At 41.7% G+C, this 27256-nt stretch overlaps 1 protein-coding gene across 2 annotated transcripts in view; it reads left to right on the forward strand.

Moving 5' to 3' along the window:
* The first annotated feature begins 12081 nt into the window (after nucleotides 1–12081).
* The window catches only part of CCNY (cyclin Y), a 130718-nt gene continuing 115543 nt past the window's right edge, over nucleotides 12082–27256 (forward strand). Inside the window, exon 1 of one of the 2 annotated variants that reach the window (XM_049798473.1) lies at nucleotides 12082–12633. In XM_049798473.1, the coding sequence (XP_049654430.1) occupies nucleotides 12480–12633 (154 nt within the window). In that variant the 5' untranslated portion in view covers nucleotides 12082–12479. The remainder of the gene's footprint in view (nucleotides 12634–27256) is intronic. The other variant, XM_049798475.1, reaches the window with a different exon arrangement.

The following is a 27256-nucleotide window of genomic DNA, read 5'->3' on the forward strand; positions in this document are numbered from 1 at the left end:
TTTTTTTATGAAGTCACATTTATATATTCCAAAATTGCACTGTGGATGGACATTTTTGTTCTAATTTTTTTTCCAAATAATATTTTTTACTTTATTTTTCTTAGTGTTTATAATTTTTCATGTGCCTATAGTATGGTAACTAAGACAGCCACTACTTAGCACCGTATGTACTGTGGGTGAGAGAAGCTTCAAAGATGTGAATGATGCTAAGATGAATAAAATAGAGGTACAAAAGCGGGCCTGTTTCCCGCCTGTGTAAAATGAAAAGAATAACTGGAATGCCTTGACAGAGAGAAGAAAGTAGGGTTTCCCAGATCTCGTGGGCAAGAAGCAGCAAGTATGCTTGGTATACGCACCTGTGAATGCTGTGAGTATACAGTGCTTTGAAACTTTTTAGGAAATATGAAAAATCAGTGCCTGTAGAGTTGATAGGTAGATGACATGGACAATGCAGTAGTGCAATCTGGACATATCTAGGTCTAGAAATCTTGGACAAAATCTGAAAAACCTTGACCTCTGCTCATAAAAATATTTCCAGAGCAAGTCCCAGATGCATAAGTATGTTTGTAAATAAAAGTATTAATGAGATACTCGAGACAATACAGAAGTATCCTTATCTCGAAAATGCCCAGAAGTAAAACTGCCCCCTCTTAACCTAGACTTCCAGAACTGAAAGAATAATTTTTCTCTTCTTTCAGGTGGAATTCAGTAAACTTGGAGACAACTGCAAGGAAGCTAAGGTTTAATTCTTCCAGGCTATACTTGTTCTGCAAGTGTGTGAAAATTATTTTTCTAGGACTCTCATGCCAACGCTTCTCATAAAAATAATACAGTATAATCTGAAAGGCGTTAGTAAAAACTGAGACTGCTTTGTATTTGTAGGCCTTTCCTCAAAGGGTAGAAAATCTCAAATTTATTATAATTGGTTATATCCTGATGTAATATATTTTTGTTCATTTTGTGTAGGGAGCAGCCAGATAATGTGCTTCTCAATCTTCTCTATTGCATCACCTCCTATAACACTCAAGTAGATTGCTAGAAGTCAAGACTAGCATGACATCACAGCTTGGGAAGTAGAATCCAATAGCTTGCAATTTCCGCATGCCTAACCGATAGTAAGCTGGAGTGGGTGGGTGATTGTGCAGTAGCTGTTAATATTTTCTTTCTGAGAAGTGGCATGAAGAGAGATTAAGTTTCACTTCATTACATAGCCTCTCATTTTCAGCTGAACTTTTTTCTGTTGCCAAAAATATGTAACTCCTTCTCTGACAGAACATTATGATTCTAATTTTCCTTCGACACAGCAGAAAGCATTGCACCTTTTACTTAAAAATACATTTCCAAAATTACACAAGCAGATGTCCAGCAGCTCTGCTTGTGACATGAGGTAATTCAGGATTGTGATTTCCAGCATGACAGGTAAAGATAGGATTAACAAAAAGCCAGTGCTTGTTTCAATATCCATATTGTATATTTCTGATTCTTAGTCTGCTCAGCAATGCCGTCTGATGTTCCAGGTTCTTGAAGTGGAAGCAAATGATATAACCAATATAGAGAGAACAGCATGGTGGACGATTTCAAACAAACTGCTGAAGCTACAGTTGTCTGGCACTAGTCAAATTCACTTGATTAAATATACTGTCCTGCTTTTATTTCAGCAACTTACTTAGAAAAGGCATTGAAGTGTCCTGGAACAGGAAATGGCAGTGTAGGAGTAGTAATAAAATGAGAGGATTGATGAGAATACATTTCCTCTCAGACATGATTCCCAAATTTAGGCTGCTGTCTCAGTCACTTAAGCTCCTCAAGTGAAACCATGAGCCAGAAAAAACAGTCCTATCTTTCCCCCGTCCCGTATTTCCACTGCTTCTCTTGGGCTAGTAATAACGTTGACACAGCTACAGGGTAGGCTGGGTTAGAAACTGGCAGAAAACTGTTTTGGCTGATTTAGCTTCAACCAGAACAGGCTCCTGATGTAGCTTCCTATAGGGCCACACAAATAAAAACGTTGGCAGAGGGGAACAGACAAGATCATGCATACGAGAGATCAGGACAGCCAGTTTTATAACAGTGAACACTTACGATTTAGAGTGAATTTCAGATAGCATATTTTGGCTTTTTGGGGAGGTCAGTGTAAAAGTTAGGAAACTCCATCGCTGGGGGCAGCTAAAGTTCCCAACTCGCATGTGTGTGCAGAAGGAAATAACACACAATGGTTTTCCTTCTTCTGGTTATGTACTATGCTTTGTCCCAGGGAAAGGAAAGAGGGACAGCTTTGTGTCTTTCTCTGTTTGCCATTTTGAAATAATTTGCGTACCATTAGTAGGATCTAGAAGTTCTCTATCTTGGAAATGTCTGTTGTAGGGTGAGATTTTCAATGGTGCAAATGAAAGTTAGGCTGTTGGTTCTTGTTTACCTTCACTGGAAAGGAGGCATTTACCTCCAAAGTTCAGGGTGGCAAATCTCCCTTCTGAAATGACCCTCTTAGAAACATGCAAGTGTTGCTGTCATTGGGCCTGAGTGATTTGACGCAGTGTCAGTGGAAATAACACTCTTTACAACATGACCTATCCTCTATGAAAAAAAAGGAATGTTATCGATAGCTATGGACTTGCTAAAACGAGCAGTGATTGGTAGAGTGAGGATGAAGGAGCGATCAGGCTAAGGCTTCGAGTTGTTGTGACTCTCCCTATGACTGACCCTACCGTTCAGTTTTTATTCTACAGGGGCCCCTGACACATTTACTGCTTTGATGGCATCTGCAGATTTGCACGTGAAGTTTAAACATGTGTAAAAGCACAGGATATGTGGGGGAGTGAGTGCTTGCAGTGAGACAGTTAACTTGGTGGTTGTATTTCTGTTTCTTCCAGTGGTTGCTTCTGGGGAGTTTTGTTCTGCAAACCTGGTTTTGGTTTTTATTTCATTTCTTTTTTTTAACTCTTGCCGATAGGATTGTGCATGATTAAGGGTATAGATCAAACTCAAAGAGTCTGTGAGCCCTAACACTCTAGATGAATGTTAGAAGATGTATTTTGCGTAGCTTTCATGTGTAATTCTTTCTTCTTTTGTTGGCTACACTGTGGCCAGCAGCATGATTGATCCTGAACACTTTACCAACACATATTTGATGAGAAATATTAGCCACCACCAAGACACATATTTTAGCTATGTAGGCAGTCCCATACCAGCTGTGAATTTTTAACATATCTCAGTCTGAACAACTGGGAAAATTATGAAACTGGATAACAGACTTAGAGAAAATACTGTATTATCACGATGGATAAACCACCGTATTTAAACAATGAGATGTATCTGTAGCAACTTTATTATGGACAAAGACAATGCAGGTTGAGGTTAGAGACTTTGTATAACTTGAATACATTAATAAAGTCCAAAGACTGGATTTCATTGGCTTTAAAGGGGCAACTGTGAACATCTGACCTGAATTGCCTAAGCACTCCAAAGAAAGAATTTTGCTTTGTAGTCTTGTACCAAATTTTGCAATTCATGTAATTCACCCAGTGTTAGAAATTATTTTAACTTAGAGATTGCAGAAACAACAAAAAAAAGTCGTCTTTTATTATGCTTTTGCTATTTATTGCAAAGATCTTGCTGCTGTTTTAGAAGTTTTATAATAAAACCTGAAGAAAACATGCATATGCTTATAGACAGATATTCTGTCCTGTATTATACAAGATACCCTTCTGTTTTGAAAAATGAATGTGAGGAGGCCTGTCTTCTCAGTTTGGAGCCACATGTATCTAGGAGGGTTGCAATTTATAGTCATATATTGTAATATGTTTTATGTTATTTATTAGAACTTAATTGTCAAAATATGTGGCAGTTCAAAGTCCCTGGAATGTAAAAATCTAAATCTTGTGTCTCTAAATCCTTTCCAGTTAAGTAGCTTTAAAGTAAAGGGACACTCATCACCAAATTAGTCAGTGTTTTTGAAGTGTCACACTCCTGAGCGCAACAAAATTATGCTACAATAAACCTGGCGATGCAGTGAACTGGGCTTAAGAAAATACCTGTTCTAATGCATGTATTTTATCTCCTGTAGCACTCCCCAAGGGGCGTTTTATGAGTGACAGAGGTTTGTCAGCAGAGGACACTTTGGTAAAGTGTTAGCTGAGGAGTTCCAGCAGTGCAGGGCAGCATTAACTTTGAAGGAAAACCAGCAAGCTAGATCCTTATTTGAGACAAAAATGTCTTAATTATATTCTTTTTAATTTGAAGTATAATTCAAATTGACTAGATTCTTCCCAATGTTAGTCAGCAGAAATTGCTGTGCTGAGTTCCCTGTTTAACCACACATTGCTAGATGCAGTGGCAGATCACGAGGCCTTCTGGCTGGCCAGCTGCCGAAATTCCAGACCTGCCACAAGGACTGCAGGATAGTGAAAATATATAATAATTTCCTCATTAAGAGTTTAGATTCTCTGATTTTTATTAAAAAGTAGCTTTAAATGGGTGATTTTGCCTTTTGATTACTTGGAATAATCACACAATAGTATTAACGTATTTTTATTACTTGTACTTCTTGGTTTCATTTTCATGTTTGCTAGGACTCTATTTTACCATATGGTCCTGCTTCTTCGTCTGCTTTAGTTCTTGTCACTTTTAACTGTGTGAAATGGATTCACAGACATCCAGTGGGAAGCGTTTGTAGCTCAGTGACTAATTTTCCCAGGTCCATTTTGCAGACTCTGGTGATTTATACCAAGTCCATTTATAGAGAATAGATGACTTTTTTTAACCTATGAACTTACTATTCTCACATTGGCATTTCTTCTATCAACTGATGTATTTGCTTGTTGAGTGATGATGACAGCAAAGTTCATAAGCTACACAAGTGGCAAAATGCATTACAACAGCCAAGAATTTGTTTCATATGTAATGACAGGTACAGGCACTGTCTGCATCGAGCAATGTTAGCGTGCACATCAGAAGTACCATGATAGGATAGCATATCTACAATTATGGAGTAATCTAGCCATTTTATTTATTGGTCCCCTTTCCTGTAACCCATCAACAACTTGCTGTTTTAAAGATTTTAGTCTTAAAAATACCCTTTCATATAGTGAGATTATATTATTCCCATTTCACTGAAAGGGATCTGAGAAACAGGAACGAAGGGGTTTTCAAAAGTCTCGCACAGTCTGCAGCAGAGCAGAAAACTGAATTTTGGTTCCGTGACTGTGTGCAAATCAGTGGGTGGTTATTCTCAAAAAAAAAAAAAGCAAGCAGTAATACTATCTCTGTGATTATGTAATTTAAAACATAGTAAATGAATAAGCAGAAAGAGTTCAACCTTTCCCTTCAGATGACACACAATGTGTCTGACTGAAGGTGTGCTGAGAGCAACTGAAGAAAAAAAAGCGAGCTTCATCTGGTCGAAGGCTAAAGCCTTCTCTTCCTTTTTTTGCCAAAATAAAGGAAACTGATTTTAACGATCGTGCCACCTTTTGCTATATTTGAGGGGAAATTTTTAAATGTTCATACGAGACCCTCAATTTTAATTTTGTAGGCTTGCTTATGTCCTGGGTACTGTTTCATTGAGAGGCAAAGGACATTGGAAATCATACAAAGAGGTTAATGTTTTTAGTAATTTTGTAGGCCAGCCTTTCTACTCAAAGGACATCGATACAAATGCCCATTGATAGTGGATAGAATTCACTGTTCAAATAGAAAACAAAGAAAAACTTTTGGCCTATCTAGGTGCATAGTTTTCAATCTTACATTATTTTTCAAAGGAAAGGGTACTGCCTAATACAATATAGGACCTGAGGAAGTGGAACAAAATCTTTAAGAAGCACGCACTGAAAATTATATATCTGCTGTTCATTTGTTAAGTGCATTAATTAATTTCTGCTTCTTTACCTCTAAGATCTGTATTTCCATTTTCTGTATTTTCCAGGCACATACACAGGGGATTTGTCTTGAGAAGGGTGATTTTTTGCCTCTCTGCAATTCTAAATGAGTTCCTACAGGTATTTACAATTGTAATACCTTGCTAAAAATCAACAAGGTTCATGCCTGGACACTTCTCTGTTGAAAACTTGGACACTACAGGAGCTTTAATTTTCATACTGTGAATTTCCTCACTTTTTCATTTCACCTCTTGATTTGAAAATTAACTGAGGAAAGTCTGTTTTCACTCAACATAGATGTTAATACTTAGCAGAACTTTACTCAGTTTGAGAATGTGTTTCACAGGAACAGTTCTTGAGATGAGTCTGTACAGTTCACTGTATTTATCTTGATTCCCTGTCTCTGAAACCTTTAATTTCTTCAAATCTATTCTTTAAACAAAGCCTTCTATTATTACAGTTAAAAAGGCTGGTGGTCCAGGGAGCTGTAGGCTGAAGTACTAAACTTCCCTCATGCTCTTCTTCATGTAGACGGCTCAGCCTGAGCAAATGTATGTGGAGACACATGCTTTTCTGGCGAGCTATGTTTCTGAGTACTTGAATCCCTTGCATATTAACCTATATTAGCTCATATTACAGGACTTGCAAGCTCACACTACACATAAATGTTTCTAACTGCGAGCTGCCATGACTGCTAGGCAAAATTGCTAGGTATTGAGAGTTGGGTGAAAGTGGTTTATTTTATTTTCTTAAGATGAATTTGAGAGAAAACAGTTCTGTCTGAACATGCTCTCCCATACTGCTGGGCCTGGTTCAGATCTCATTCTTAGTGTAAATTAGAACTAGCTTCATTGAAACTAAAGAAGTTATACTTGCCTAGACTTGTATGAAATCAGAGGAGATTAACAGATAGCTCTTTATAGAATGGGACTTTTCACAACCAGAAAGGACTAAAACACAGTAGGCTCTTATTCATACTCCATATAGACTCTCTAGCTGGCAAGTGCCTTGTGGCAGCACTGCCTGTTTTTACACATTATTTTGTTTTGTTTAGTTAGGGTTTTCTCTACAAAGGCTTTTATTGTTCAAGAGGGGGCACTCCCACCCTTGCTCGTAGTCATCAAGCCATACTATTAGGTAATTATTGCTTCTTACATGCCAAGATCTCAGACCAAAGAAAGGCAGCCAATCCTGATATGGGAAGACACACACTGGCACAAAAAAACTAACTAGGGAGACAATGAAGGGAGAAAAACAGAGAGAGAGACTGTATGGGATTGTGCTCTATCTGCCTACGACAGTAGCATCAGGGGCAATGTTAGTTTTCCCCAGTAGCTTTCCAATACAGTTACTCCAGTCACTGGTGAATTGAAGAGTATGTGAAACTGTGCCAATGCTAACCCAATCAAATTCCACACAGCTGGTTAAATCCAATTGCCTGTGCCTTCCTCCACAATGCAAGAGCATCCATGGTACAATTTGCTGAAGTGACTCCTCCTCTCCCAATTCTCATTGCAGATCTGTGCTGTATGGGTGATCTTCCCTCATATGCATAATGTGTGGGTTTCTGGCTGCTTCCAAGTGCAGATCGTATTTGTTCCATCCTTGAAGAAATAAAAAGAAAATATTATGAACTGTTCTATTTATATATTTTAATATTCCAGCATAGTTGTTCTTTAAGTGCTTCACCTGAAACAATTAACAATCTTTCCCTAGTTGAGTGGAAACTGCCTCTTTGTGCGGTGATTTCAAGCTGGTGAATAATAGAGCAATAATAAAAATTATAATAATATAAGATACACTTATCTGGGCTATGTACATTTAGGGAAGTATTCTAACACCTGCTCTCCAGTGTATCACCTTCATTCTTGAATCACCTATTTCCTCCTTCAAAAGAAATCTTGATTTACTCTTCACGTGTTTCTCTCTGATTCAAATAAGGTACTTGATTTCTGAGGAACAAGAGTGCCATTCAGCAAAGGACTAACTTCACTGATACCATGTGAGTATTTTTAAGCTAGGTAACTCTAAGCAATAACTCCCATCTCTTACACACTTCTCGTTAGGTCTTGATGTCTTTCCTTTGAACGGTAGCTGCAGCTATCTGCTAAGTACCACGGAAACCTCCAAATATCTCTGATGACAGCACAATGGTTGGGGGAGGCATAGAAAGAGCTTCACATAACTTGTGACAAGTCTGAAAGGGTGGATTTTGGCAAGCACTGGATTTCTCCCTCCAAGAAAGAGAAGACTGCCTTAATCCTAGAAGAATCAACACCTTAAGCAAAGGGGAAATCTGCCAGAGCAGCCGTCCATTTAGATCCGTAGCGGTGGGAATCTAAGACATGACCCACGAATGCATTCTCTCGAGGAGCACAGTGAAAGGCTTTGCCATACGTGTTGGGTCAGAATCAAGTATGATGCATTCTGAACTTGCCTTGAGGAAGAAAGTCTTTTACTGCTACTGAATTTAGGGTTGTAACAGTAAACATAAGTAATAACAAATAGAATTATCAGAGGGATAATAATTAACATTCCTCAGGTGTGTTCATCACTGCGGTTTTAGTTGATTTGGAATTTAATATTATAGTCAGAAGAAATTTAGCTATTACAGTCAACAGAATTTAGGGTATGATTCAGTTCACCAGCCAGATCACTTTTTACATAGGCATGTTCATGTTAAGCTTTTGCTTAAACTCCATACAACGATTAGCTCTGTGATAAATTTGACAATGTGGCATTTTAGAGTGAATGTATGCCCGAACTGCCAGTAAGACTCTTATTAAACATTAGATGGCGGTGTGGCGAAGGTATTGTGTGACACAAATTTCTCAGACTGTATTTGAAAGATGAGCAGAATCAAAAGATCTGGTTGTCATCAGTCTTAAGGATTTTTTGTAAAAACTGTGCTTCCCATATTGTTTGTTTTGCAAGAAGAAAGCAGGTTTGGATTAAATAATATTTATCATTTTTATCTACTCAAAATAGATAAAAATCTTATCTAAGCAAGACAGTGACCTACATCTGCTGGCTTGAAACACAGATTTTTCGATAATGTTCCAGGAAGATTTCAAGCACAAAATTTAATGGGTCACATCATTAATCTTTAACCTGTTAAAATTCATTGTCTTCCATATCGTGGAGATGCTACAGATTCAAAAGTATCTTTGTGCAGGGATAAGCCCTTTATAAACAGAAGTACCTCAGTGCTGACCAGCCTTGAAAGCCTTGGCCTTAGTTTAAGGAGGTGCTTATGGTGTTCCTCCGCTGATGCATGAAGTTGCTCAGGAGAGCAAACTCCTTAAAATCCATAATCTTAAACCTCAAGAACAGAATGATCTCTGATCAAAGAAAGGCACAAACAATCTTCTTGTGACATACATGACATCTAAGCATGTCAATAAGGTACAGTGAACTGTTCTTGCTGTACCAATATTTATCAAATAATAAAACTACATTTGCATTACACTCTTGATCTAGCTGAAATAAAGTAATCATAATTGAAAACCAAACATGCTTTCCTGACATAGATTTCACCTATGTACTTTTCTCAGCTCTTAGATACCAGCAGGAGACCATTACCCTAGAGCAGCGTTCCTTTTCTTTGACTTTAAATATGTATTGTAGCACCTTTGTCATTATAATGTACTTCAGCAAGCTCTTAGGGTGAGAGGAGGAGGAATAAAGGTATATGAAAAATTCAGAACAAAAGACTGCAAGTAAGAAAATAGGTAGCTACAGGGTTATTACATGGTCACAACTGATGATCAGAAGTTTTAAATACTTTATATTTAAAACCATTTAAAATGTTTACTTTTAGAATACTAGCTTTAAATATAGACCAAAGTTTAAATCATTCCTTTTTAATGACGAAAATATGTCTTTCTGAGCTCTGCTTATCTTAGAGAAGCAGACTTTGCAATTAACCTATCTCCATCATTATGCCGTTGCCCGTTTTGTTTCAAAGCTTATGAAAATTGTGGAATAAGTATAAATTGCAAAATCTGACTAAGGATTTGCTACAATAGATTTAGAGCTGTTAAAAAGTTTCTAAATAATTAGGGGTTTTGAAATGTTTCCTGCATGCCTAAAAAATTTAGTGGGATTGCTACAGCAAGGCATGGCAACACAACGGCTTCCCAGTTAACGTTATCCAAGTGTGTAGTTACAAGTCAATGGCACTGGCACCCTAGGAGTAGTCATGCTGGGAGACTACAGGTCAAAAAGGCCAGAAATGGGTAAGTGTCCCCGATTCCTACAGGAAGGTAGAATTTAACAGGGCAGGGCAGGTCAGAGAGCCATGCAGGCAGGCAGACAGATAATTCTTCCACAGAGGTGTCTCTAGCTCTGTTGAGGTTCTCCTGTGAGATGTGGTTAGCTAGGCATTTCAGTAACGTTTTATTATTCTATTGTATCTATGCCACGACGATTTGATTCTTACAAAATAGTGTTTGAAATTTTCTGATTGCTGCTTATGCTCATTTGAGATTTAATCAACCCTGCCGACAAGAGCCCAGCTGATGCCCAGGCCTGGTCTGATCAGAAGAGCGGGCTGCAAGCAGGCTCAGCTGGCAGCCGAAGGGCTTGAAGGACAAGCCCGAGGTGCCCTCAGCGAGCAACGACCTGCCTGGTGGCGGACAGCGCTAGTGTTAGCATGACATCCTACAAGGTAACATTTCTAAACCAGAGCACCAGCAAGTATTTCATCTCCTTTTGTTTGGATGCCGGCTACTGAAGACGCTAATACGCAAGAGATGCTGAACGTATTCTTACTCATCTTGAGCTACTCAAACGCAAAGGGACAACGTAACTCACAAACCGCTGCCCATCCATGCTTGGGGGGTGGTGGTGGTGTGTGTCTTTGTTACAGAAAACATCCTCAAAGTAGTTTTTTTTAAAAAAACAATGTTCTTTTTCTTTCCTGTTGTTTCTTTGTACCCCACGGGGGTACATTTGCATCAAATAAACATTCAAAGCAGCTGAAAATTAAAAATGAATTTTTCTTTGCAATGTGTGATCTGAAGAAAAACGTAGGATGAAAACTCAGAAGTCTTTCATGTCATCATCTGACTTGAGCGGATCTTGTGAAAACATCAGGTATCACGAGATGCCTGGTGGAGTAACAAGTAATGGTTCCCCAGACACGGGGCTCTAAGTCAAAGCATTTTTTATAAGCACACATATGTGTTTTTCTGTTATCAAGTTATCAGTGTAACCATTCAACTGCCATGACTCAGACCTCCACTAGTCACGAGATTTGCTTACAGATTGTAGAAATGAAAAAAAAAAAAACCCTAATGAAAAACACGCATGATCCCCACCTTCAGCATTAGACAGATACCAAGAAAGCAGCTCTGAAGATGGGGAAAGTGGTACGCAGGGGCACGTTACCCGCCCTCTCTCCTCCTTTCACACCCTCAGCCTAACGGAGAGCTTAACAGCAAGTTCTCAAAGAATCTGTGCGTTCGTCACAGAGCTAAGGGACACGGGTGTCACTCTCCTTCGGGTAGCTGCGCGCAGGCTTCTCGGCCGCGGGGCTGGCTGGCGGGCGGTGGGTCCGGCCACCGTGCTGCTCGGGCCTAGATGGGGGCCGAAACCGCGACCAGGCCGGCCGCCACGCAGGCTTCCCGCGGGGATGTGGAAAGGCGGCCGGCGGTTTCCCGAGGCACGGCTCCCCGCCGGGCCACCACCCCCACCCCCACCCCGGGGGCACCGGCCGCTGCGGTCCCCGGCCCTGCGCCTCTTCCCCCCTCAGAGAAGGGAAGCGCCCAGCCGGGCAGCTGCCGCTGCCGCGACCCCCTCGCCTCCCCCAGCCTACACCGCGCCTTCCTCTCGGACCGCGTAAAAACACGGCTCTTCCACTGCGCGTAGGGCGGCCGCGGACGCCCGGAGCAGGAGGGCCGGCTCCCCGCCGCCCTCCCGCCGGCGGGCCGCAGCCCCCTCAGCGCGGCGGGCGGCCCAACGGTCAGCGCGCCGGGCGCCCCCCGGGGGCGGGGAGGGGGCCGCCGCCGCCGCCGCCTCTGAAGGCGGGCTCCGCCGGCTGCCGGGGCGGCCCGGCGGGCAGCGCCGCGTCCCCCCCGATTCCCCGTCCTACGCCCCCCCACCCCCGCCCCGGAGCTCTCGCAGCCCGCCCGGCGGGAGGCGTCACCGCCCGCTTGAACCGGAACCGGTTAGCGGGGGCCGCCCGGGGCGGCTGCTGCTGCCGCCGCCGCTGCTGCTGCCGCTGCGGCTGCCGTGGAGGCTGCGGCGCTGCCGCGTGGGTGCGTGCGTGGAGCGGGCCCGGCGGCTGCGCGGGGGCGGGGGAGGAGCGCGGCGGCCCCGCCGCCGGCGATGGGGCTGTGCTTCGGCGGGCCCTGCGCTGCCTGCCCGCGGAGGAGGGCTTAGCTGCCGCAGCCCACGCCGGCGGGCCGCGCTGCGGGGCTGCCTCCGCGGATGAGCCGCCGGGGGGACCCGCCGGCGAGTGCAGCCGCAGGGCGCCGCAGCCGCCGCCTCTTCTCCCCCGCGCCGCCGCCGCTGCTGCTGCCCATGGCTTCCCGCCGCCCCTGCTGACCGGCCGCCCCTCGCCTCCTCCCGAGCCGGAGCCGGGGCCGGGGCCGGGCCGAGAAGATGGGGAACACCACCTCCTGCTGCGTCTCCTCCAGCCCCAAGCTGCGCAGGAATGCCCACTCCCGGCTGGAGTCCTACCGCCCCGAGGCCGAGCTGAGCCGGGAGGACACGGGCTGCAACCTGCAGCACATCAGCGACCGGGAGAACATCGACGGTGAGGGCGGCCCGCCGAGAGCCCCCGCTTCCCTTCCCCTCCCTTCCTCCCCCTCCTCTGCGGCGGGGCCACGGCTCTGCCCCGGGCGGCTCCCCGTCCGCGGGTGGGGCTGGATGGTCCGGGCGCTGAGCCCCGCTGCCCTGACGCCCTGCCCGGTCTCGGTCCCCACGGCCGCCCCTGTGGGGCTGACGGGGCGGTCGCCGCGCACCCGCGCGGGGCTCAGCCTCCGGAGCCGCTCCTTTCCCCGGGCAGAGGGACGCCGGCTGGCGGCCCCCCCCCCCCCCCCCCGCCCCGCCGCATCCTCTGGCAAGGCGCAGCCCGCTGGTCCGGGGTCTGCGCTGCCCCAGAGCCTTCCCCCCCCAGCACCACCCCCCCCCCCCAGGGTGGCGTGAGGTGGCCCTACGGACAGCCGCCCGCGGCGGCGGGGGGCCCGGCGGGCTCGCTCCCTCAGGGAAGAAGCGTTCCGCTCCGTCCCTGTTGCTCGCAGGGCTGGGCAGCGCAGTCCCCGCCGTTCCCAGCGACCGTCACCTGCCGGTGTGGCACCTGCCAGGCCTCTGCGGGGCCGGGGCTCTGAAGGACGAACCCAGGCAGCGGTGGAAGTGGGAGAAATGTTTCCCCTGACAGCCCTCTCTCCCGGTGACTCTTTCTTCCCCCGTGGCTGCCGCGGTGAGGCAGCGCTCTGCGAAATCACGAGTACCTGCCTCCTTTCCCTCTCCCTCTCTTTCTCTGCAGTGGTGTTCCGAAAAGCCGTGTTCCTCTTGGTGCGGTGACGACTGAACGCGCTGCTGTTTTTGGCTGACCAGGATACAGCTTAATTTTAAAGATGTGGTTTAACGTGTATGCGTAATTCAGGTTTTGATTAGCCGAAGTGTTTAGTCCTAAAAGTTTACTTGGTAAAAGGTCAGCTATCTCATGGATTAGCTTACATGAACTGCCTTTGGTAGAGAGCCAGAAAGAGTGACTTCGGTGCGCTTCAATTCGCCTGCCACATCTTTTTGGTAGCTTATTCGATGGTGATTTATTTTATTGCAGAGTTTTATGTTAAGTCAGTTCTTTGATGCTGGCAAAGTTATGAAGCCCATAGAAGCAGATGGGTTCCCTCTCTGGTTAAGATTATTTCTTTTAACGAGATACGTTCTGGAAATATGAATGTTTTTCAACTGTCTTCGCTACATGCAGCTGAAAAATTGGAGCATAACATGATCAGTAGGTGGAAAAAAATACATAATGGTCTGGTCTGAGAAAGCCAGGGAGATGAAAGAACCAATTGTTGATCTATGAATGATTAATTCTTCCAACAGCAGGGTTGTCCAGCATAGCAGCATGCAGCTCTCTCTGATGGTACGGATTTCTCCATCTATACCAACACAGAGTTTTTGGTCAGAGATGTGCGGGTTTTGTGCCTTGTTCTTGACGTAGTTTTTTTTTCAGGATGGGAAGAAGGGCATAGGTGGAAATAGTAAGTGCATGTGTGCTTGTTAAAATGTGCGTGTAATGCACGTAAGTTCCTGCATCTTGGTAGTTACTTGCAAAAAAAAAAAAAAATCTTTGTTGGTCATTTCATTTGTTGGATCAAGGCACATGTGTATTCTGTCTCTCTTCTCCTTTAAACTGTGGCATGTTTCAAGCTTAGGGTTGTAACCTGTTGTCAGAACACAGAGAATACCTTTTGTATTATTAATTTTTAAATTTTGTTGGGTTTGATCTGGGACTATCGTCAGCGCAGTGTCACATTTTCAAATGGGCAAGCTGTCTTTAATTCTGAAAAAGAGCAAACAATTTTGGCTTCCCTTTCTGTGCCTTACTGTAGTCTTGCCCCTTTTTGTGGATAGAGTCTGAGAAATAAGTTTTCACTGGGGAGACTGATGGACAATAAATGTGTGTACACACAAAACAACTGGAGATGCTTTGGGTAAAGCAGCTTTTTGAAGCGTGCTTTGTTGCAGGTCTGTTACCCTGGAGTCATATTCACTGAAGGTCTTTTGGTGAAGGATGATAGACTGATTACTAAATGTAATAAGATGATACTGTGTTTCTCAAATTTTATTTCCTATTAGACTAGCTATTATGTTTTTGTTGTTGGATTGTTTGACGTTGTATGGCATACAGATGTTTACAGATGAGACACTGGGGTGGGGAAAAACTTCACAATAGAGAACTCTAATGATATTTTTATCATTTTACAATGATGTTCTTTACAATGAAAGAACAATAGTCTGGTTATCTGTGCCGTGAAGAGAAAATGCTGGGTATTGATTCCTTAGTGTTCCTGCAGGTCATAAAGTATTTTCAAGAGTTTCTCAAACTGGTAGTGGTGCCAAATGTACTTTTTTTTTTTTTTTTTTTTTTAAATAAGTGATACCAAAGACTGAAACACTGAAAAGAAACTTTTTTGACACTGCAAATTTATGTTTCTTGCTGTTCTTCAAGCTTTCCCTTCCATCCGGCTCAGTACATGTGGCAGTGACAGCTAGGCTCCCAAAGTGCAAATTTGTGTCCCTAGCAAGCAATTTACCTTGTGAGTGGCACTGTCGGGGACTGTGACAGATCACGACATGCAGTGTCTGAGTTAATGTGTTCCATGTGGAAGTTGCTCTCGTGCTTATATTCATGGAAATTCATGAAACATTTTATTTTTGGAGTGGGTGAAGCTGCTTGAATAAAACAAGAACTTCTGGAACCTTTAGATCGGCTGTGGGCTGCTTAAGGTTTTAAGAGATGAGTGGTTTTCACAGTTGCAGACCCCGTTTCTGGCAGGATGAGAAGGAGAAGGAAAAATAGGGAGGGATGTCAAACCTTTGAGTGATTTAACTGGAATTTTTCATACTAGTAGAACTGTTTGACGTTTGCCAGTCTTATATACTTTATAAGGAAACGTTTGTCAAATCTGCCTTCAAGATCATGCCTTTGAATTGTCTCCTATAATTCAAGTACAATACCCAATCCAGTAGCAAAATGGTTGTAGGAATTCTGCTTCAGTTGGAGTGGGTTTTATAGCAAGATTTTACCTCTACGTCATTGGTACCTTGTCAGAAAATTCCAATTTCTCTAATATTTCACAACTGTTTATAAGGTGATATCTGAAAGAGAAAGGAATTTTGAAAGAGATTTGATTAGGAGGAATTTATCAAATGACTTATTCTGGAGAAAGATGATGGTGAATTTCTCATTCTCCTCCCCCCCCCCCCCCCCCTCCCCCCCCCAAATTTCTAAGAAGGTAATGGATTTCTATAAAAATCCACACATGTGCAAAATTGCCTCTCTGAATATTATGCAGTCACCAGAACACTTTTTCCCCGCCCTTTTTTTTTTCTTTTTTATTTTGTTTGTACAGGCTCATGATAAAGAACACCTGACAGATTTTTACTTCTGGTTTTTTTGAGAAAGAGCAAGAAAATAATTGTAACATACAGAGGTTACCGTCTGGTTTTGGTGACTGATTGCTAAGGGGGAGCTTCAACGTATTTCAGTGCTTCACATTTAAAAATTTACTTTAAAAAAATTATGGCTGTGGATTCAAGACTTGCAGATTCCTAGCTCTATCTGTTTGTCATCAAGACATTTTTTTACAGCAGCGTTAATTACAACAATAAGTAAAAATGGTAGAAACCTTAACGTATCAGATTCTGTATCTCATTTTCATATAAACTTTTGCCTGTACAAGCCGTGTAAGCATCTCGGTGTATGCATTGTTTAAATCCTGGCTAGCTGGACTGACCATAGTCTGGACTCCACTTACTCTTTATGTACATCAGCAGGTCACATAGTCAGACCCACTGTTGGTTTAACTTGAGAAAAAGCAGCGTGTGGTGATGTGCTCAAATGTGATTGTTTGAAGCATGATTTCTGTAGTAAGCTTTTCAAGTATGGACCTGTAGGGAGGGGGCGAAGGGATGTCTTACCACCACAAATGTGATGGCATGAAGCAAAGCTGATACCCTATAATGAAATTGGCCCAAAGGCTGTTCTTGAAATAGCGACTAGATGGAGAGTTCCTAGGCTATTTGAAGGAAAGACAGTTCTTAATGATTAGCCCCTGTCCCGTCTCATCCTCCATCCCCGCCCCCAGCGCCACAAAATTCAGATTTTCTTCTCCCCTCTTTGTAAACTCCTGCTAATGTCACTAGGTCATTTTTCATTGCTCAGATAATGTCATCCTGTGCAACTGTGCATCACTGATCAACCTCTTCAGCCCTTTTCATGATGGGCCAATCATGTTAATTTTTTGCTGCATAATGCACAGGCTCCTAAGAATGGACTGCTTTTTAAAAAGCCATTTGTTTGTTCATTTACATTTCCCCCCCCCCCCCATCTTCTTGAAGCTGGCACATGGGAGTCTCTGAAATGAGATTAGCTAGTATTTGTGTATCTCTGTCTACTGCATTTTATAACAATTATGAGATTTTAGCAAAATACAGGAAAGTTTTAAAATGTCTGCCCCATATACCTAATGAAATTTTGCTGAAAGGGAATACTGGTGTTTTCAAGAGCTAGGGCATGATGGGTTGCACATTGTGAAGGAACTGACCTACATTCACAAAAGTCAAGATACAAGCACTTCAGAAGCAAATTAAAGATCTAATATGTTGCACACAGACGTTCCTGCTAACACCTGGATCATAAAAGGATAGCCATTCTTTTTAAAAAAAAAAAAAAAAAGTCTTTTTCAAAAATTTTCTTGTTCCCTTAGCCAGAATCCCTGCACAGAGGTGATCTATATGCTTTTCAGTACTGTTGTTTGTGTTACCTACCTAAGCATTTGTCAGAGGTCACGTATCAAGGTACCACTGCAATCTTGTGCATCAAAAAATTAAAAATGAAACCTGCTGTGGCCTACGTCACTGAACTTAGCCCTATACTGCATGCTGCTAGTGATGCGTACCTCACAGCTTTCTTTTTTATTTCTGCTATCAGCTTCATCTGTTTATTCTGTGCTGTGCCCTGTTTCTCAGAGGCACCATCATGTTGTACAAAGCCTTCCTAAAACCTCACTTTCACGTTGTTCACATCAAATCACTAAATTTACACCCTTTATGAAGTCAGTATTTTTATATTTAGCTGTAGAAGCTTTCAGGTGCACACATGCTAAGACTAATCATATTTGAACTTACTTCTAGCGAATTTTATTGGTGTACTGCCATCTGATTAAGAATTTCTTTGAAAGTGAGTTACACAAGATCAACAGTCTTGGCTGCTGAATTGGTACTTGGAACAGAATGACAAGGATTAAAATTATAGGTCTCTGAAAATGGAATGTCTACTGTGTTTTGAGGTAGGTTTTTTCCCTTAGATTTTACATGTAATAGGAATAATATGTTTAAAAGGAATGATGATCTCTCCACTGTGTGGTCATAGATCTTTTACCTAATTTTATGTGCATACTGAAGGTTTTTCAGACTTTCAGGGTATGTTTACTGCGTCTTCAAGCCTTGCTCAAGGTCGGACGGTACAAAAGGCAGTCCTGAAGTTTGGCACCCACATGGTGGGACACCATTTTCTGAAACGAGGTGCTGTTTGCTGTGCACATATAGCAACTTACTGACACTGTGAATGCCTTTTTCTAGCTGCTCTCTGTATCATGAGGTTGGAAGGGGAATAAGTGAGCAGTGCCTAGCGCTACCTAATAGCTGCCCTTGTCCTGCCAGCCAGCTGCAGATCAGGCATAGTCTAAATAACTGCCTTGTTTAATATCTTTGCCAGAATATGAAGTACACTTTACAAACTGAAAATGTAAACAATGTATAGCCCTTCTCTGAGCTTTCTATGTAGAAATGAATCAGCATTACTTTTGCTTCTTTACTTTTCTTTTGAACTGGGATAACTAGAGCTTTTAACATCTATTAATTTTCTGTGTGCATTCTGACATATGGAGTGATCTTTTTTACTTCATCCTGCAGAACATTTAGTATATGTGCTATACATCTCTGAAAAGTATGTGACGAGTTAATAAACTTTTTAAATTTAGCAATTTGTTATTTAGATAGAATACTCCCAGCAGTATGCTTAGGTGGTGCCTTCAATGAGTAGTTACCACTTCCTCCCTATTTTCTGTAACAGCTTTGTCTCCTTACAATCCAACTTTAAAAGCAAATACTCCAGAATTGCTGAAATGTACTGTTGGGATTTTCATGTTTACCAAGCTGAAACTTTTTGCATAAGTTGACCAAAATTCAGAGATGGTTTGACTGAGCTCAACTTAAACTGCTGCTTGTGTAGACCCCACTTGTCATCATAAGCCACGCCCCCAGCCAGTCCAGTTTAAGCATCAGCAGCTTCTGAGCTTCTTCTGGGAGGACTAGCTTAAATTTAGAGTGCTCACTAGCCTGAACTAGATGGAGAAAGAACGCAGCAGCAGCAGTATTATCTTGAGGACTAGTCCTCAGCTAGTATAGAAGCTGGCCAAGGAGCTGTGATTGGCATTACTGAGAAATTACTAGTGAAAGCTGGTTGGAGAATTTGCATGAAAACCTTTTTTTCTTTTTTCCTTCTTTTTGTTGTTGTTTCCTTTCTCACCATGCTTGTAACATTTTAGGCCTGCAAACTCTAAAGGATTTATTAGACCAACTATCATTCAGCTAAGACAAGTTTCTCAGATCAGCAAGAGTGTACGTTGCCCAGTAACTGGTGTTATTTCTTTGCAAAATAATTCTATTTCTGTTAAGTCAGGCTAATGTTGTAACCATTTTGCTGAAATATCTTTGCTGTGCTCTCATAGATGCAGTTTGCACTGCAGAAGTTGTGCTCTTGTCCTATAGCTTATGATGGTTTGAACAAAATTTATTGATAAAAGCAATGTTTGTGTTACTGTGAGTGGCACTTTATTACTATCTTTGTTGGTGCAAAAATGTTGCAGAAAATTGTCATATTTGAATGCTAAGACAAGTTTATGGAGTAGAGCTAATCCTAAGATTAAAAGTGTATTGTCATCTACGTCGTGTAACACTTCCCACGTTCTTCTCCACTGTGGTTCTTAGAGGGGAAGAGCATCTGCACTGGTACCTGTGTGATATCCTTCTCGCTTTGCAACGAGAATTTTATTTTTAAAAGAAAAACAACCCAGCTTTAGTTAAAAAAAATTGTATCTCAGGCTTTTTGCTTGCTTGTTTGTTTGTCTGCAAAATTATTCTTGTACTCCTGTGGCTGAAGTCCAGAAGAAATCAGATGGGAAGTGAAAAGATTTAGTTTCAACAGTATGGAAAGCAATATGAGACTGTGTTGAAATTTTAAAAGCTTCTTTTCTTTGCTGTATTTGTATTTCATTAAGAGTGGGAATTGATGAGTTATTCCTGAATCCAAAAGTTGGATTGTAAGGAGACAAAACTGTTACAGAAGATATAGAGGAAGTGGTAACCGCTCCAGGTTTTTATAAAGCCAGGCTACCAAAAATGTCATGATAAGGTGCATTGTTACTAAATGAAGATGTGAGACTGGTGGTACAGGGATCCTTTTCTACATTTGGAGCAAAATTAGTGGATTATTGGTGTACTTAAAATTGTTTCTCGTATGCATTATATCCCAGCACATTAGTATTCTGGGAAATGGTACCTTTTTGTTGCTGTGTTGTTATTTGTGTTATGACATCTTACTGAATGTTTCCGACTGATAAAGAAACTTATTACCATCTTTGTTCCTGGAAAGAATGTGTTGATTTCAGATATTGAAAGTAATACTGCATGAGAAAGAAGCTGTACTTGATCAGCAAAGATATTTTGAAATACTACCCTACACTTTGCCGCTTCTATGTGAACTCTCTAAGGAGAGGTAGTTTAGGAATTGTGAGTATATGTGAGGTTGTATATGTGAAATGACTGGCAGCAGTTATGCCTCTGTGTTGTAGTTGTTTGGGTTTTTTTTAGTGTTTATGAATAGTTCCACTTTATACCTAAATATACTGTGTTTCTTTATCCTCTTTGCTGACCTTCCTAACGAAGGAGGCTGCATTAGTCGCAGATCCAAAGTTTGGGAATTGTAACTGGTCCTGAACAAGGCAGGACATGCTTCCCTGCTTTGGCTGAAAGAAACTTTCAGGCTGTGGTCAGTGAGCTCTACAAGCAGTAATTACATGTCTGAACTGCTTTGTGAGCTGTGTTATTTTGTAAAATGATACAAGTGATGTAAAGACCTTGAAGACGGTCTTTCAGCATTTGAAATTGATTAGAGCTCTTGATTCCTAGGCTGATGTTCAGAGTTTTAGATCTCATCTGTTTTTGTAGCTTGAAAAAAGTTGTCTGTATGTTACAGTATCATATATACAGTATATTCAGTAAGTTGTAGTCTCTTATTAATTTGGTGTCTGTCCCCCACACTTCCTCCTCCTCAAAGAATTCTGTTAAAATAACCGGTGTGAAATACAGGTTAGAAGAAGAAAAAGTTATGATTGAGAACATGCAGATAATCGTAATAGAAATTTTTATTTCTAGTTGGTCTGCTTGTTATAGGATTCCAGTCTCCTGTGTGTCTGGGAGATAGTATCACAGCTGTTATGAATCAGGATCTTTATAATCTGTACTGATACCTGTTTGTTTTGTTTGCTTTTCATTTTGGAGGACTTGGAAGGACTCATTTTGTTTTTATTAATTAAGTTTATGAAACTATATAACTGAAATCAACAGAGATAAAATTCATAATGGTAGGTCCAGTTATTGCAGAATGTTTTGCCTAACCATTCAGTGCATTATTCTACTGTGTCTGTACTTAGGAAAAAACCCACAGTTTCAGATCTTATTAGAAATAATTTTATTTCTAGTTGCTAACACAGTTTCAACTACAGCTATAGGCAGGATCTTAAACTTATTGGATCCCCAAACTTAATAAAATCTCTTGAGGATGCTCTTGCTTTCATTTGAAATCCTTTGCCATTATCACTATTAAAATAGGGAATGTGATTAACCTCGACATAGTTGTTCAGATACATGGTTTGAAATTCTAGTATTTCAAATATTAAATAGTAATCAGTGAACAGATTTATCTGCATTTGGAATGAACATTTCCTGAAAAGGGATTCAGAAATGGAGATACAGGAGTTTTCTTTCTATTAGTGTTTTCGTATTTCTTGCTATGGGGTCATATGTAGTAGATTTGAAGTTCAGACATTAAAATAAACAAAAAGGTAAAATCCAGCTTCACGAGTGAATGACAAGATTTTTTTATATGTACTGCTACTATAAGCCATGTGTCAGTCCCGCCTGATGATGTGTTCATAGGGAGCTATGAACACATAGCTCTCAGTGGCACTTTGTTCTCAAAGCTTTTTGTTGTGACTATTCCTACCTGGCAGAAATCCATATGCATTTTATTCAGTCAGTGGAGGTCGAAGGGGTGTGAGGAGTTTGGAAATGCAATTTTATTTTAAGCTTTCAAACCATGCTTCCTGCAGCTAAACGTCCTCCTCCTTTTTTGGGTAATTCATTTGAGATGGTAAGTGTCTGGTATACTGCATTGACAATATACAGTTATCCTCTCTGTGTCCAACATAGAAAGAAAGAAACTGGAACTGTAATTTTGCTGAGCCGTATGTGTACTTTTTCAGGGGTTTAGGTAGAAGGGTTCCTCTTGCTGAGGTGGTCCTGGAGATCCAGTCTGTGATAAAAATAACATGCAGTAGGAGGGATCTAACTGGTTGTTTTGTGGAGAAAAACAAACCAATATTGCCTTTGAAAGCTAAAGCAAACAAAAACAATATTTAAAATTCCATATATAAGCAGTGATGTAAATTCTACATCTAGGCACTTGTTTCCCCTTGGCAAAATGGATATTTAAGTGAAAAGGACGTTGCCAAGTTAAATTTAACTGGAAATGAATGCTTTGTGAAAAGTAAGCTCTTGACCTTAAGTCACATTTCTTTAAAAAAATGTTACAGTAAACAGTTATTTTTATAACAAGTATTTGAATCACAGTTTATGCAATCCAAACACTGAAGCTTTACGTTACTACATGAGAACCTGAACTTATATTGAACTTATACTGATCTTATATTTTCACATATCTGGTTATGTGGTTTCCTTTTTTTTTTTTCTCCTTTTTTTCTTCTTCTTTTCCTTACTGCATGCTTTAATTTTTGAATATAAATTTGCAGTTCAACAGCAGTGAAGTTATGCATGGGTGTGGGTAGAAAAGGAGAAGAGATCTTAAGGGAGCCATCAATAGTTCTTTTGTCTCAATGATTTTGTGTGGATTATCTCAAAATGGGTTCACACAGGTATCAATGTATTTGTTATTCTAGAAAAAAATTGTATATTAATACTGGCTTGTACACAGTGGTTATTCACGTGAAGTATGGTACTTTTTGAGATTGTGACTTCTGCCAAGTATCGGATGCTAAACAAAAGGTAGTCGCCTGCTGTGGGCGAGCCACTGCATGATGGAACTGGCACATGCAGCGAGGTCCTGGGCACCCCACTAATGTCTCCGTTTCCTTCTGTTCCTGGTGGCCACGGTTAGCTGAGGGCCTCTTCTGTTACTGGGTTGCTGGATAACCGTGTGATGTAAACCTAGCACGGCAGTTGTCCTTGGGATATTTGTGAGCTTCAGGAATCTCCGCAAGTGAAGGCTAGACCTCCTGGCTTTGTTGGAAATACAGGCTAGGGTTAGGTAGCAGACTCTTCCCCTCTCTGTCCAACTTTTTTGCGTGTGTGTGTTCTTGAATGAAATATTTGTACCTAAGATATTATATGTAACAAATGTTTTGGAAAATAGCATTTTTAAAGTAAAATGTTATTTTCTATTTTTTGTCATGTTGCCAGTAGAATGTTAAAACTAGCTTTCAGCTGAAAGATACTGCTTTTTGATCATTGCCCTCCTCCATACCTGTAGCTTTAGCAAGATTGTCTGAGTTTTATCTCCTTCCCCTCTCCCCCCCTTTTTTGTGTGTATCTCTGTCATAGTCTGCCTTACTTGCCTCCTGCCTGTGCTTCTCAGCCCAACCTTTTCTACCCACAACATACAGAAGTTCCTGTCTCTGATCTCATCACCTCTTATTTGATCCCTTATGTTTTGCTGTGCTTTTTGAGCAAAGTACACAATACATAGTCTATTCTAGGGTCTGTGTGATGACTCCAGAATGGCATCATAGCTTTCAGTGTTAATTTCAAACTCCTGTTCTAGATTACATCATGTTTGCATGTCAACATTTGCTGCACGTTCCTAGTTTCCTACCCCTTCTGCATGTTTTACAGTCAAGCAAATAAAATAATCCTTGTTCTCTCAGATCTGTGTGACAGTTATCCACATATTGGTAAGATTTCTGTATTTCCCCCCTGTGTCTTTGGACTTTTAAGTAGCATTGAACGTGTTTTTTTGATCTCTGTAATTTTCTTAATGAGTTCTGGAAAGGTGTGCTTTATGATGCATTTATGTCCTCGATTACAGTTTGGGATTACAAATAAACTGTGGTGCATGAGTTGTAATTTTTCAAACAGGTTCTGAGGCTGTGTAGTTTTTTTTCTTTTTAAAGAGTAGTGGAATGCATATACACTGCTTCCTTCTAAATAAAAAGCTGAAAAGAGATGTAGTTAGTAGCAATGTTAAGATTTGCAATTCGTGGAAGAAATTTTTTGGTAATCACCATCTCTGTAATTGATAGTCTGCCTATGCTTCAATGTGTCCAGCTGTATGTAAATCTTCTCTAACTACATATTTTTGCATTTCTTTCCTCATGCAAATGAGGAATCTCCTTGGTTCCCATCTGGGGACTGTCATGGTTTAACCCCGGCCAACCCCAGGCGACAACGAAGCCCCACGCAGCCACTCGCTCACTCTACCCCCGCTGCCCCGCGGTGCGGTGGGGACGAGAATCAGGACAGCAAAAGTGAGAAAACTTGTGGGTTGAGATGAAGACAGTTTCATAGGGAAAGCAAAAGCTGCACACACAAGCAAAGCAAAACGAGGAATTCATTCCCCACTTCCCATGGGCAGGCAGGTGTTCAGCCATCTCCCGGACAGCAGGGCTCCATCATGCCTAATGGGGACTTGGGAAGACAAATGCCATCACTCTGAACGTCTCCCTCTTCTTCCTTCTTCCCCCAGCTTTACATGCTGAGCATGACGCCGTATGGTCTGAAGTATCCCTGTGGTCAGTTGGGGTCAGCTGTCCCGGCTGTGTCCCCTCCCAACTCCTTGTGCCCCCCCAGCCTCCTCGCTGGTGGGGTGGGGGGAGAAGCAGAAAAGCCCTCGGCTCTGTGTGAGCACTGCTCAGCAGTAATGAAAACATCCCTGGGTTATCAATACTGTTTCCAGCACAAATCCAAAACAGAGCCCCATACTAGCTACTCTGAAGAAAATTAACCCTATCCCAGCCAAAACCACCAGGGCCTCAAATCTCATTAATTTGGCATCACCTAATTGAAAGGCAGGATCTGTTGCTGAAAAAGGTTTTTCCTTCTATTGCGGGAGTGGGAATGTGTGACTGCTGGGCTCAGAGGCAGCTGATGGGGCTGGCAGCTGGCCTGTTCTGGCCACGGTTACCTGGCAAACCAGGTGGCAAACCCTGGGGTTAGCAGGGCAAGAGGGGCTGTCGCGCTGTCGCTGTTGGGTTGCTGGTGTCTGGCTGCACATTCAGCCTGGCCAGTCTGTCCGGCGGGGGAATGGTGGGACCGAGAGAGAGTTTTCACCTCCCATTTGTGGCCCTTGGTTTTGTTGGTCTGTGACTCTCATCCATGTGAAGGTTTTACTTTGTGGCTCTGTAGGTCAGAAAGGCTCTCCGGCCCTGTTGTCTACTTCTTCTCTTAAAAATTGTTTTCAGAAAGGTGCCTAAATGGTCATGAGCGCTTCCTGTGCTCTACTTGCTGGCCATGCCATCATCTCTACAAGCAGCTCCTTGCTGCACTAATCAAACCTGTAGGGAATGTCACATGTTGAGTCAGCACGCTGCCAAATGTTGCTGTAGCTGTATGACTTGATTTGTCTTATTTATGTGACAAAAATGAGTGGAGGTACTTGGATCTCAAGAGAATGTGCTGACTTGCTTGAACTGTTGCCAGTTCTTACATGGGGGTTTTAATCCTGTTTTTCATCGAGTCAAAATAGTTTTGATGCAGGTGTACCAGAAATAACCTGTTAAAGGTAACCTGTCAAATAAGACGGGGGGGGGGGGGGGGATGGATAACTTCTGATACGACTGCTTTGGCAAGGGTGCAGCCGTATATAATTAAGTGTTGCGAAGCTTCAGTTCAGCAGTGCACATAAACTGTATACTCAAGTCCATTGCTAGCTGTAAAGCACTGATATTTGCAATGATATTAAAGCATCTGAGCTTGTTATCTTGCAGTTAAGTCCTATGATGAGTTTTGCTAAACAGGGCCTGAGTGAGAATAACAGTTGTTAAAATAATTCAGAACCTGGATCTTGCTCTTACAAGATGCTTAGCATGCAGGTGATGGTTCAGGAAAGCACTTGTTGAGACAGGATATTGCATCTGATTTATAAATAGTCCCGTTAACTTCCTACTGCTTGCTACAGTTCTCTTTCCTCAGGTAACTCAGGTAGGTGGGGTTTTTTTTATATCTGTTAGAAAATAATAGGAAAGTATGTGCTGATAAAGTTTTATTGTTGATGTCTTCTAGAGGGTTGGTAATATCTAGCTGTAATCTGAAAAATAATTTGACCCAGGAGCCTATTTGATCTCTGGAAAGATCTCTGTAGCATCTTTCAAGTAAGAGTCTTGACAGTATTTACTTAGTGTTTGGAGGGAAAATCAAGACTTCGTTCAAAAAAGCAGTTGTGTGTCATTGTTAAATGGCATTACCTCTGTCTTGCTGTCTGCATCTTGTTTCTTTGTTCACCCACTATATTTTCATTGGATCCTTCTCTTTTGTCTTCTGTTTATCTTCTTTTGTCTTCTGTTTTGTAGCAGGGTTTATTGTTTTGCAACAAGTAAGCTTTCTTATCCTAGCAGGCTGAAGTTACTATCCAGGACTGGGTCATGATAGCATTTTTTGATCCCATAAATAAACTCATGGTTAGTGTATTTTCTTAATGGAGCTTAAAACAGATGGGAGGAAAAAGTCACAGTTTCGTTATGATAATATATAGCAGTTGGCCCAAGGCAAATGCCTATGTATCTTAAATAAATAGCTAATACATTGGTAGTTACCATTAATTATTTCCATTAGCTTCATTCCTTTGATTAAAAGGGATCATTATCAGCTCCATGGTGGTACATTGACCTAGTAAACAAGGCAGAATCAGAAATTACTTGCAAGTGAAGGTTGTTATGATGAACAACACTCTTTATGTGTTCATGCCCCGGCTTACTAATATAATATATTAATAATGGGTGACTTAATGTGTTTTCAAGCTTAGACAGCAGTAAAGAAATGTCCTCAGCTCTCTGTTTACCAGAAAGATGGAATTAAACAAAAAGGATTGATGAGAAATAACAGTAGGCATTTTTCAAGCAAACCAATCTCCATTTCAACAAGTCATATTTCTGAGCAAATTAAAAGCCCTTGAAACGCATTAGAAGACATATGGTGAATGGGTAGGGAAATACTGTTTTATTAAGCGGTACTACAGACTGTAGTAGGAATTTCAGCATCTCTAAATTGCTTGCTTAAATACCCTTCTCTCAGCTCTAAAACTTGCATAGGGTTACATACTAACCTGTTGTAAATAAGCTTAACTGAAC

Source organism: Accipiter gentilis, chromosome 4 (genome assembly GCF_929443795.1).
Source record: "Accipiter gentilis chromosome 4, bAccGen1.1, whole genome shotgun sequence".
Lineage (NCBI taxonomy): Eukaryota > Metazoa > Chordata > Aves > Accipitriformes > Accipitridae > Astur > Astur gentilis.